The sequence below is a fragment of the Bos indicus x Bos taurus genome, chromosome 9 (assembly GCF_003369695.1).
Source record: "Bos indicus x Bos taurus breed Angus x Brahman F1 hybrid chromosome 9, Bos_hybrid_MaternalHap_v2.0, whole genome shotgun sequence".
Taxonomy (NCBI): Eukaryota; Metazoa; Chordata; class Mammalia; order Artiodactyla; family Bovidae; genus Bos; species Bos indicus x Bos taurus.
Window position 1 is genome coordinate 34,250,996 of NC_040084.1, and position 13,590 is coordinate 34,264,585.

The following is a 13,590-nucleotide window of genomic DNA, read 5'->3' on the forward strand; positions in this document are numbered from 1 at the left end:
CTTGTGGAAGGGAAATTAGTTCCAGAGAGATTGACTTGTACAAGACAGTATGAATGATGAGAGAGTGTGTTTTCCTTTGTTCCACTTTGACCCTTTATAACTATACCCTATCAAAAACAAATCGACAGATTATAGCAGTGTTCTGCCACTACCAGAATGAGAACGTGAACACCGGAGATTCCTGGGCAAGCTTGCAGTTAGTCTGTAGCTAATAAAATCACTGTCGCTGGTTGTTGAGTAGTTCAGGTCCAGAGTGACAGCAGACAAGTCACTTTGCTAAGAACAACACTGCCTTGAAAGTGAACCGTTATATGTGTAGGTGCAGTGGAAGTAGAAAGAGATAGGCAGGTAAGATAGGCATCTTATTTTTAGAACTCAGGATGTTTTAGTGATTCACAGACAGGGGTAGGAGGAGAACCCCCTGACGTCTACAAGGCCCTGGAAGGTTTGTGATACGCCTCATGTTGCTGTATTCAGTGCTATGGAGTGCAGTGTCAAAAGTCAGACTAGCAGGGAACTTTAGCAAACTGCTTGACTTCTCTATCTCAGTCTACCTCATCCATAAAATGGGAGAACTTATTTTATTTGGGTCAAATAAGACTGGATGCAAATTATGAACAATGATTCACCAGTTACCAAATAAAAATAATTATATCTTAAGAAAGCATTTTATTCATATAAGAATTTACACCACTCAGAATTCCTTCACATTCTCTATGTCATTAATGTCATTTCAGCAATTCATTTTCTAATATGTGACTCTACCATTTTGCTGTAAAGAAAGAATGGGGTCATTTGTTTAAATTAGCTTCATAATACATAAATAGTAAGAATTCTTTTGGGCGTCCCAGATGGCTCAAGGGTAAAGAATCTGCCTGCAATGCAGGAGATGCAGGTTTGATCCCTGGGTCACAAAGATATCCTGGGGAAGAAAATGGCAACCCACTCCAGTATTCTTGCCCAGGAAATCCCATGGACGGGGATCCTGGTGGGCTGTAGCCTATGGGCTCTCAAAAGAGTCAGATACAACTTAGTGACTAAGCAACAACAAAAGAATTCCTTTTACAGTGGCTGCTGTGGCCACCACTATACTTGAGTGCAGCCATCTGTCTATACCATGAGAGGGCAGCAGAGGAAACAAAACTTGAAAAACATTTCTGACGTTCTAGTGAGTCGGACACTACAGAAGTGACTTAGCGGCTGCAGCAGCAGCAGCAGCAGTGTACTGAGATTAGAGTTTAATTGTGCTTGGTGGTTTGAGTTTGAGCAAGCTCCAGGATTTGGTGATGGACAGGGAAGCCCGGCATGCTGAGACTGAGTCCGTGCTGAGTCTATGAGGTCGCAAAGAGGCCAACACGACTGAGCGATTGAACTGAACTGAACAGAAGAGTAATTCAGGGTCAGGGACAATGAAATTTGTCTCTCTGAAAGTACCATCATTGCTCCTTGGTCCAGAGGTCACATTTATAACTGTGCCCCACAGCTCACGGAGCCAATTGTATAGCTGTCTACTCTAAGGACAGCTTGCCAACATCTACTCCTTTAGTAACCAAAATTATGCCAAATTTTGGTAGGTTTGTTTAGAAGCTAAAATGAAAACTCTAAACCATATATTTTGATGTAGCAAATAGCTGCTGAGTCTTGCATTTGGAAGGCCTCTGATTGGTTGTGATATTTCAAGGTTTTAAGGTTAATGTGATTTCCCCTTGTGCTACAAACAGAATGCAAGAAAAATTTGTAAAATCACATTGTTGTTTCTTATTACAATCATCGGAGAAGGCAATGGCAACCCACTCCAGTACTCTTGCCTGAAAAATCCCATGGACGGAGGAGCCTGGTAAGCTGCAGTCCATGGGGTCGCTAAGAGTCGGACACGACTGAGCGACTTCACTTTCACTTTTCACTTTCATGCATTGGAGAAGGAAATGACAACCCACTCCAGTGTTCTTGCCTGGAGAATCCCAGGGACAGGGGAGCCTGGTGGGCTGCCGTATATGGAGTCGTACGGAGTCGGACACGACTGAAGCGACCTAGCAGCAGCATTACAATCACATGCTAGAATTTTTTTAATGGAACTGGAGACTGAGAACAGAGAAAGAAGACAAAGATGATGAGTATAAGTATTATTCTGCAGTTCAGCTTTGGAAAGCATAAATAAGCAGGGTAAAACACGTCTAAACATTGGAATTGTATTTGTCTCCTGGGAAGGAGGCAGCTTGGATTATGGGAGGCAGATGTGGGAGCTGATGAAGGTAAGAAATGAGCAAGTCTGTATTTATGCCAAGCCACAGCATTTGATGTAGTATCCAAAACCACCTGGTAGCAAAATGTAAGGTAATATTAGCACATAATTGATTTTAATTATATGTTTTAAACTTACATAAATCCATTAAGCATAAAGGAGAGGAAGCACAATGTTCTTAATGGAAAAGTTTTGTCCAACTGGCTATGGAACAGAAGAATATTCTTGGACCAAAAAAAAATAAATAAAATTGGCAATTTAATTTAATTTGAAATAGATAAGATACAATAAAACTCAAGAATGCGTACTATCCTTTAAATGTTCATACAGATGCTATAAAACCCTTTGAAGCTATACAGAAGAGTTCCAAAATACTTACAATCCTTTGACCGAAAGTGAAAGATCATGATAAAGTGGTCCAAAAGATAAACTGTATGCAATACTCTGAAACAGCTTGATTTAGAAAGTACTTCTAGAATTTAGTGGAAAGAAACTTTCCTGGTGTCAGTATAGGAACAACTATTCTTTCTGATAATATAAAGTTTTAACCTCATACACTCTGATTTTGATAACTGAAAATCTTACTAGAGTATTTATTCCAATTTCTGTATATTATTCTATCAGAGTATATTTCCTGAAAACTAATAAAATAACTCAGATCATGGTATAATATGTTACTTTAACTAGTGTATCCCAATACAAAAAAACTTCAAAGAGTCTCAGAGCCATGGGATTTGGAGCTGGAGAAGATGCCAAAGAACAAAGTGGAGGTGGCCTTCCATAATGTGTTGTTGTTCAGTCACTCAGTCATGTCTGACTCTTTGTGACCCCATGGACTGCAGCATACTGGCTCCCCTGTCCTTCACCGTCTCCTGGAGCTTGCTCAAACTCATGTCCATTGAGGGGGTGATGCCATCCAACCATCTCGTCCCCTTCTCCTCCTGCCTTCAATCTTTCCCAGTATCAGGGTCTTTTCTAATGAGTCAGCTCTTCGCATCAGGTGCCCAAAGTATCAGAGCTTCAGCATCAGTCCTTCCAATGAATATTCAGGATTGATTTCCTTTAGGATTGACTGGTTTGATCTCCTTGCAGCCCAAGGGACCCTCAAGAGTCTTCTCCAGCACCACAGTTCGAAAGCATCAATTCCATAATTACACAGCTCATTTATATCAGAGCAGACCAAGACCCTACTTCCAAACTTACTTCCATTTTTTAAAGATCCCTCTTGTCATGTCACATCAGAATTGTATACAGAATTAGATAAGTGGAATAACTTTTCTCGGCCACTTGAAAAAATCAGTACACTAACATTTTTTTAAAAGTAGAATGCCAGTGAATGTCTAGAGAGGAAAGCTCAGAAGCAAACTTGGTGATATTTTCCTTTTAATAGAAACAACCTAAGCTACTAGCGCTCTAGAAGATTGTACACTTATTCACCTGTATATGTATAAACATCTTATTAGACTTAGAAAGGATCTCAAGAATTCATTTAGTTCAGTTCCTTCCCTTCCAGCAGATAAGGTATCACTATCCCAATCTACAGATGCAACAGTTGAATTCCAGAGAGACTAACCAATTTGCTCAGTAAGTGATGGAGAGGGAGGAACAGGTCTCCTGTCCTGGCAAACTACTATAATATGTATCTCTTATTGGTTAAAAAAAAATAGTCTTCTTAATATTCAACTTTATTGTTTCTATTAAATTTGAAAGACCCATAATTTCACACGAAATGGACTCTTCCATGATTGTAAGATTACCAGGTAAGCGACTGCATTTTAGATGGTCAGATTCTCTGGTCTCCTTGAAAATGAATCTTGAAAGTCACCTTGACTACTGGAAGTTGGTCCATTGCCCAGTAAGTAGCCATTATTTTGCTTAAAAGATAAAGAAAAACCCTCACTTTGCTTATTTTGACCAATGAACCAGTTGTTCAAGTGAATGTGGCAAAAATCAGACATGAGACTATATATATATCAGAAATAATGAAGATAAAATAGAAAACTGCCAAATATTAGAAGTAAAAATTTAGGTAGGTCTTCCCTTTTAGAGTTTAGGTAATAGATATACAAATATAGCTTACAGCCTTCCTTCCTAAAATGGGTTTTGAGTACAAAGGTGTGATAACAAAAAGACATAGATGCTGTCCTGGTAGTGGAACACAGGGGGAACTTTCTAGAATAAACTTTCTATATCATAGCTGTAAAAATGTTTCCACTATGGAGATGCCACAAATAACATTTATAACACCAGTGAGGATACAATATGTGTCCATCTTTCCTTGGGCATGGCAAGATGACTCAAGACCTTCTTGCCTGGGCTTCCCCCCTACATGGTAACAATTTATAAAGGTTTTTTTTTTTTAATCTTGATTCCCAAAAGATCAGATATTTAAGCTTGAGGAAAGAGGAAGAAGCAGTGAAAAGTCGCTGGGGATTATACAGAGGGAGAAAAATTTAAAAACAAAACTTAGAAATGGCGAAAATAATGATAAAAGACAAGCAATGCAAAGAGGAAGGGCAAAAATAACATTTATGAGCACTTATTTTATGAAAGGCACTGTGCTGAGTACTTAGCTTGTATTATCATATTTAATTGTCATATGTGTCCTCACAAATCTCAGAAGTAGCTGCTATCTGAATGCAGATACAAAATAGCTCTCGAAGATACTCACTTTTGCACAGCTACTAAGTAACAAAACTAGGATCCAAATTTTGATATGACTACAATTTTCATATTTGTAAAAAAAAAAATCAGGCCAATATATGCACTACAAGACCATCAGTGAAATTTCAAAACGAGAAATTGTTACCATGATCAGATAAATTGATTTCGGAAATAGCATTTCAGATGAACTGACATAAACAAATATCAGAAGAGAGAGAAAAAGATGAAGGGATTACATGGAAACTTTGTCCTTATAAAAATAAAATATTTGAATTGTGCAAGGTGCTATGATTGAGGTTTTAATTCAATACCTCCTGATCTGCCTTCCTCATTATCTTCATCCACCCTGCCTCCAAGGAAGCTGTAGTTACCTTGCACGTCATTACCCATGCAGAGAAAGCTGGGGACTGACATCTCTCTCCAGTCCTGACATGAAGGAATATGGATGTGTCTGACATCTTCATTTCCGGGAATGACGCCAAATAGCTTCTTTATACGCTGCAGGATGAGGAGCCGGGAATGCTGCGCTGCGGCTTGTTCAAAGAGCTCCCTCTCATTGTGGAGGTGGTTGGTAAAGTAGCAGTGCTGCAGGGAGGTGAGGGGTGAGCAGCACCTCGCCAAAGAGTAGGAGACTAGGGCGGTGATGGTTGCCAAGGTGATCAGAATCCAGCCCAGCATCTTCACATAATCATTCAAAAGAAAAACAGAAAGCATCAATATATTAAATATTCAAGAAACAACCATGATGGGAGGGATCCCCACAAATCTGAGAACTAAAATATGGGTAAGAAATTTGCTTTTCTAGTCTTTAGCATATTGACAGGTGCTATTCATTTGATCCTGGGTGCAGGTGTGACACAGGATATAGGCCCAACCATTTTCAACTTGGCTTTGGGATTACCAAGGATTTTTGGATTGGGGAAATTTCCAAAGATTTTGAAGTGGGTTCTAGATACTGTCCTGGAAGTGGCAAACATTATGACCTGCCTATTATCTTTGCATAAGGGACATAAACCACATTTTTTATTTTAGTTTAAGCATCAGGTGTAGGCCTATACATTTCTTTGGACACTTAATAAATATTTAATAATGATAGTGATGAAAATTATGATATAATAGATAATGGTAGTTTTATAAGCTACCAAGCTCAATGATGTGCCAGCAAGTATTCACTGACATTTCTTCCCAAATGACTATTTCCTTTTATTTTTTTGTGACTGAAGAAAGTTAATGAGCAGACTCTCATGCCCTTAAATGTGCACCACCTATTGTTTTCCTTTTCATCTTCCTCTCCCTTCAAATAATCTTTTGCTGGCCAGTTTTATGGTTGGTTTTTGAAATATACTTTGAAAGGAAAGTCAACTAGATTTTATTTGCAACTATTTAGTTTCCACTTTTAAAGACTGACAAATAACAAATAACTGTTTTCTATGCTTAGAATCCTTTTTTTTTCTTTTCATTATTCTTTTTTCAATATTTAGTGGTTGTTATGTAGAGTGAGACAGATGGGCTGCACACATTTAGGGAAACCACCAGTATGCAGCCAGAATCTAAATGGAGAAGGTCTGTTCCACAGCTTGTGATTCACCAACAGGCCTGGAATCACCAGTGTGTGCACAGCAAGATAGCTTCACTCTAGAGAGGCTGAAGCCTACAAAGTGATACTCATCATGTCATGATTTAACTTATTAGAGGCCAGCATGGTTGAGGAAAGGTCATCACAGATGCCCATTAATTCATCAGCTATCATTTACTGAGCCCGAGGTTGACCTCCCACCATCTGTTGTACATACTGCTTGGTTCCTGGGACACAGATCCAGATAATTTTAGATATATTCTCTCTTTCCAAATCTTTAAGCCTAAAGAAGGAGTCAAAATATAAAGCCAAAAAAATACAGTAAAATAGGATAGTTTTGTTAGGCGTAAACACAAAGCCCAAGGAAGGACAATGAAGACACATGAACTTGTTTAAAGGAGAAGAGTGTCAGGGAGCACTTCCCAGGAGAGATGGTGAGGCTCAAACTTAATTTATTAAAGACAAATTCACCAGATGCAAGAGGTTGAGGAGAATTCCAATTAGGGAAGAAGTCAGAAGAAGAAGCATGTGAAGAGTTGGGAAAACCCCAAGAAGTTGAATTCACAAAGTCATAGGAATCATATGGGGAAATGGTCAGGGGCCACATATTGAAGGATATTGTATGTCAGGCCAAGAATCTGGATTTGTGCTTAGGCTGGTAGAAAATCACTGAAGGACTTTATATGGGTGACAGTGCATGGAGCAGGGGTAGAGGGAGGGTTCATCATTCAATTTGCAGTTAGATGATTTGGGCATGGGTATAGAAGGTATCGAAATGGGATGAAATAAATGTCCAGAAGGTACAGGCAGAGACAGGATTTAAGCTTAATTTGATCTGGTGGTCAACCCAGAATTATCTGACAGAAAGATAGTACATATTCCTCAAATGAGATTGGAGTATGAGGTAACTGTAGAAGGTGGGAGGGCAAATAGAAACAGCCCCTGGTCTTTGGCTAGCTTGATAAGCCATTTATTAGCTCTATAAACTTATGAAAGTTATCAACTCTTTGAGTTTCAGTTTCCTCACCCATAAAATAAGGTTGATTATACCTACCTCTTAGGATTATGAAGATTAGAATTAAGATATAACGTATTCGTACACTATAGGATAAGCATCTCAATAAATATTAGCGGTCAATAAATATCACTTAGTTGTGTCCAACTCTGCGACTCCATGGACTATAGCCCACCAGGCTCCTCTGTACAAGGAATACTCCAGGCAAGAATACTGGACTGGGTTGCCATTCCCTTTTCCAGGGGATATTCCCAACCCAGGGATTGAACCCTGGTCTCCTGCATTGCAGGCAGGTTCTTTGCTGTCTGAGCCACCAGGGAAAACCAAATATTGGTGGTGTTGTCACTAAATCAAAAAATCCACTTGCTCATGGTACTCAGAGTTATAAAACTGTCTTTTCACAGAAGTCTGTGTATCATGAGACAAGACGTTTTATTTTGACCTTAAGAACATCTCACCATTATGTATTAAACCTTAGTTTTTTAAAGAAAGAACATTTTTTAAAGTCAAAATTGTCCCACTGATTTTTTCACTTTTCACAGCTCCTCTGCTTGACATTTAAGGCCAGTATAAATAGGTTCAGACAAATCCTTTCTTAATAAGATTTCTAATTTTGTTTCAACTGGTGCATATGTAACACTTCAATATTGTTGTGTTGACAGTAATTTTTTAAACTAAATATCATCAGCACTTTTAAATTTTAATAACTGAAAAGTGATGGGTCAAGAGAGGCCTTTGCAATAAGTAGTTTAAAAATTAATGTGTTTTTCTCAATATTCAATAATAACCTATATGGGAAAATAATCTGAAAAATAATAAAAGCATAGATAGATGGGTATGTATAACTGAATCACTTTGTTGTATACTTGAAACTAACACAACATTGTAAATCAACTATGCTGCAATATAAAATAAAAAGCAAATTAAAAAACATGAATCTGTTCTTACGGCATTGCAGTGATTTGAAATACGTTTTTCTCCCAAATCCCTGGGAGAAATCAGGGATGAACACCAATGATTCTTTCTGTACTGACAAAAATGTACTTTTACATCTTTAGATTCAACATATAAACCTAGTAGGTTTAGGCCTTCCCGTCACTTGACTCCACTCCCTCCCACAAACCTATCTAATGGCACGAAATTTAGAACTATCATCAGTGTTTATTTTTAATTATAATTAAGCCTCCTGTAATTTTAGATGTGATTTAAATACATAAGAATGCATATTGAAGAATATATATGCAGAAAGATGGGATTTAGTAATAATATTTTTAATAACAATATCTAAAATTCCTTGTTGAAGAAAAGTTATGACCAACCTAGACAGCATATTAAAAAGCATGGACATTATTTTGCCAACAAAGGTCCATCTAGTCAAAGCTATGGTTTTTCCAGTAGTCATGTATGGATGTGAGAGTTGGACCATAATGAAAGCCGAATGCCAAAGAACTAATGCTTTTGAACTGTGGTATTGATGAAGACTGTTGAGAGTCCCTTGGACTGCAAGGAGATCAACCAGCCCATCCTAAAGGAAATCAGTCCTGAATATTCATTGGAAGGACTGATGCTGAAGCTGAAACTCCAATAGTTTGGCCACCTGATGCGAAGAACTGACTCACTGGAGAAGACCCTGATACTGGGAAAGACTGAAGGCAGGAGGAGAAGGGGATGACAGAGGATGAGATGGTTGGATGGCGTCCTTGACTCAATGGACACGAGTTTGAGCAATCTCTGGGCATTGGTGATAGACAGGAAAGCCTGGCATGCTGCAGTCCATGGGGTCAAAAAGAGACACAAGTGAGCAACTTAACTGAAAATTCCTTGTTTTTAATATATAATAGATTCTGAACACAGTACTGAGTGCTTTAGATGCATTAACTTGTTTATTACTCACTCCAACCCTATATGACAGATCATATTAACAATATCTCCATTTTACAGCTGAGAAAAGTGAAGCATGGATAAGTTAGATAACTTGCTTAAGGTTTTGCAGGTTAATACATGGTAAAGCAAGCCTCAAATGCAGGTCTGCTCACTCCAAAGCCCAACATCCTAACCATATTTATGCAGCTGCTCAGTAGAAATCTAACTGATGAGTGGCATCCAGTTTGTGTTCTGTAATCAGACAATATGAGAAGCAGCAGGAATGGAAAATGTTTCCAGTGATTGTAGTTAACATGAGATTGCTGTTGTTCAGTGGCTAAGTCCTATTCAGTTCTTTTGCGACCCCATGGATTACAGCCTGCCGGGCTCCTCTGTTCTTGGGACTTCCCAGGCAACAACTGGAGTGGGCTGCCATTTCTTCCTCCAGGGGATCTTCCCTACCCAGGGATCAAACACGCATCTCCTGCACTGCAGGCAGATTCTTTACCATAGAGCCACCAGGGACGTGCCAGTTAATACAGGATAGCAGAGCTGAAAATAAAAAGCAAGAACTTACCTGTGACTGGTATCTGTGTAGAAGAGCTACTTCGTCTCTGACCAGGATCATATTGGGTGGAACTGGTCTGCAGCATGGAAACCTGGCTAGGATCTCTTGCTGTTCGCCAGCACTAATATTGTCAAACGCTCGGTAATGGTCCACAGATGCGAATTCACTTGCCGCACATTCGTAGTACGTGCCTGTCAGCAGGGTCACCGCCAGCCACGTTAATGGAGCAACAAGTGCCCTTCCGGTGATGCTGAAGAAGTGAAGGCAAGCCAGCTTGCGCTCCAGGAGGCTGATTCTCCGGAGCTGAGGGACACAGCTGCAGCAGTATTCACTGGTGATTGTCCACGTCTGGCTTCTCAGAGCAAAGCCGGCAACCAGAAGGATTAAGGCAGGAATGATCAGAAAAGCAGAACCATAGTAGAAATTTTTCCCAACCTGACAGGGACAACTGAATGTGAAAGAGGAGAAGAGTTGTTGCCCACCGATAGTCAAAGCAGCAATTAAAGTGTTGATAAATGTTCCACTTCTCTGCAGAGAAGACACAATGTCCCCGAGAGCTGGGCTCATCTTGAGAAGCTCCTTCACAAATCAGCTCGTAGCCCTTTCTGATCATTAGACTCCACCAGCTATAACCATTTTATGGGATCTTACTGGTTTAACTGGTTGTGTCAGGCGACCCAACATCCTTACATGTTTAAAGGATTCTAGCATCTTTCCTTGTGTACTTTGTGAATCCTGAGCTAATAAATGAACTTCAGAGTACAGCCGGAGGGACCTGAGGGAGAGATTCATCTGGCTTGAGTAACAGGGGAAACTTCTTCAGTATAGTAAAGTAAAGTAAAGTAAAGTAAGGTCGCTCAGTCGTGCCCGACTCTTTGCGACCCCATGGACCAGAGCCCACCAGGCTCCTCTGTTCATGGGATTCTCCAGGCAAGAATACTGGAGTGGGGTGCCATTTCCTTCTCCATCTTCAGTATATCTTTCTACTAGAAAGAGGATGACTTGATTGCAAAGCAAACTGCTGCCATCTTTCTATGTGCTCCTTTGTGTGACACAAAATGCTTAGCACCAGCAAATACAGTACTGAAGAAAATCAGAACATTCTTACCCTTGTACTAGTCCAAGATTTTGTTACCATAAAATTATAGCATAAAGAATCGTGGAAGTTATCTAATACTAGAACAATCGAAATGTAGGGCTGTCTGGAGCATCCGTAATTTCAGAGTTCTTCCACATAGATTCCAAAAGTTTTCCCAAAAGATATGAGCAAGACCTGGGTACCCCTAAAGTCAAATCACAACAAAAACACTCTACCTTTGCATAAAAATATGTTTGTGTTGACAGAACATAATGTAACAATGTGTTGTCTTTAAAGTTAAGTTGCAAATTTGTTAATATGGTATCATTTGTTATGTGAAAATATATTTGGGTAATAAAGTTATATACATATAGATAAGAAATTATATGATCACACATAAAATGTCTATATTTAATCATCAAATGCTTTTTGTTTAAAGAGTGGCTTTTTAAAACCATATTGCTTTGGCTTATAAAAAATGAATAAGATACAAATTTCTCTTCTTAAATAAATCTCAGCTGGCCTTGGTTAAATATATCATCAGTGAATTGAAACATAATGCTGAGGAACTAACCCAAAGTGCAGTATGAAAAGACAAAGAAATAAAAGAGTATATTTTAAAAAGCAGTTAAAGGGAATAGAAAACAGATTAAGCAACTCCATGACCTGTCTAATAGGAGTTCTGGGGGGGAAAATGAAGGAATAGACAATATTTGAAGAGAAATAACTGAGAATTTTGCAGAATCAAAGAAAGTTCTCACATCAGGAAAGTGTTATCTATTTTAAATAGTTTCACTAAAGATAAATTCACACTGGACACATCATATTAAAACTGCACAGTGTGAAAAACATAAAGTCTTAAAAGCTGTCAAAAATAAAAGATAACCTATCAAAAAGTGGCAATATATTGACAGCACACTTCAGTAACAATAGAGACCAGAAGACAATATCTTCAGAGTTCTTAATACCAGCTAAACCATCATTTGAAATAGAGCAAAACAAAGACAGCACACAGAGACTAAGGGAATTTACCACCCATAGAACCTCATTAAGAGGATTATTAAAGGATATGTTTCAGCAAGGAGAAAAATAAACTCTAAGGAAAGACATAGGAGCAAAAAATACTGATGAGTACAAGTATATTTTTAAAGTTCCTTTATTTATTAGTTATTTCTATAAATAACCACATTTTATTTCAAAAGATACAAATAAGATAATCCATGGTTATAGTAAGATATCACTACATATCTGATGTAATGGCAAAAACTAAAAAGGTACTCCATACCAACTGTCGGTAAGGACTGTAGAGCAACTAACTCATATACACTCACGTTGGGAATGTAAAATGAGACAATCACTTTTGAAAATTGTCAGTTTCCTTAAAAGTTACTTGTATATACCTCCCATACAACATAACTTACTTCCTGGTTATTTACTCAAGAGAAATGAAAGCAAACGTCCACACGAAAACCTGTACATGGATGACACAAGCTTTATTTACAATAGCTGCAAACTGGAAACAACACAAAAGCCATGCACAGACTGTTTTATATCCCTGTAAGGGAAATTTACTCAGAAAAATATGAGGAATAAGCTATTAATATATACAGTAACAAGAATTGATTAAAAATAATTTTCTAAAGGGAAGAATTCAGGCAAAAGAATACATAATGTATGACATTTATATAAAATCCTCGAAAGCGTTAATTAACCTCTACTGATAGAAAACAAACTAGTGCTTACCTAGAGAGTGGAGGAGAAGAAATAAGAAGAGAGGGTTTGCCAGGGGCGTGGGAAGACCTGTGGGGGAATGTATAAATTTGAACCACGATTTTAATTTATGGGGGTGACTCAGTGATGACAGAGAGGCCAATGTCATCAAAAGGAAATTTTATTACTTACATTTATTAAGAGAAAGGGGCATACCAGTCCATGCAGGGCCACTTGGGGAAGCACCGGGTTGGGCTGGAGGCAGAAAAGGAGGAGGGGAAGCCGAAGCCAGAGCGTTCCCTGGGGTTTCTGTGGGAAAGTCAAAGCAGGTGAAGGGAAAGAGCTTAGAACTGGCTAATTTAAATGATTCTGGTGGGCTTCAGGGCATGGGGGATGTTGCTATTTGTCTAATACCTGGTCCTGGGTTGATTAACAGCAGAGGAAATATTGGCTTGGTGTATGAGAGTTAGATAAGAAGGTGGGTCAGAGTACAGACTCTGGGTCACGCAGGAGACACAAACTATTTAGCTGTTAAATTGGCTGTGCAGTTAATGGATGCAAATTAGACAAAGAATCAAAGAAAACACAGTTATAAAACCGGAGTGATGGGTATATTAATTATGGTGATTAATTTGATGGCTTCAAGGGTGTATACATATGTCAAAACTCATCAAACTGTAAAATCACTTACATCTTAATAAAGCAGTAAAAATCTTAAGTATAATTATTTAACAATAGAAACACAGTGCATAGATCACTCAGAAAAAAGGGAAATAAAAAGAGAATAATGATAGGAAAAGAAATAGTAAACAGAGGAAAAAGGATGGTAATCAGAAAACAGAAAATAATGGTAGATATGAGACCAAACACATAC

General features: G+C 38.5%; 1 protein-coding gene across 1 annotated transcript; it reads right to left on the reverse strand.

The window, feature by feature from the left end:
- Positions 1-2,483: 2,483 nt before the first annotated feature.
- Positions 2,484-10,524, reverse strand: CALHM4 (calcium homeostasis modulator family member 4). The gene is made up of 2 exons (XM_027552160.1): positions 9,938-10,524; positions 2,484-5,584 (listed from the first exon to the last, which is right to left on the reverse strand). The coding sequence occupies exons 1-2, from the start codon at positions 10,493-10,495 to the stop codon at positions 5,192-5,194; spliced, it is 951 nt and encodes a 316-aa protein (XP_027407961.1). The 5' UTR covers positions 10,496-10,524; the 3' UTR covers positions 2,484-5,191.
- Positions 10,525-13,590: the final 3,066 nt, after the last annotated feature.

Bases quoted from the DNA above. Each gene is read 5' to 3' on its own strand.
- CALHM4 (XM_027552160.1), bottom strand. From the start codon at position 10,495: ATGAGCCCAGCTCTCGGGGACATTGTGTCTTCTCTGCAGAGAAGTGGA. The intron at 5,585-9,937 runs GTAAGTTCTTGC...GATTATGTGAAG, and splicing joins TACACAGATACCAGTCACAG to ATGCTGGGCTGGATTCTGAT.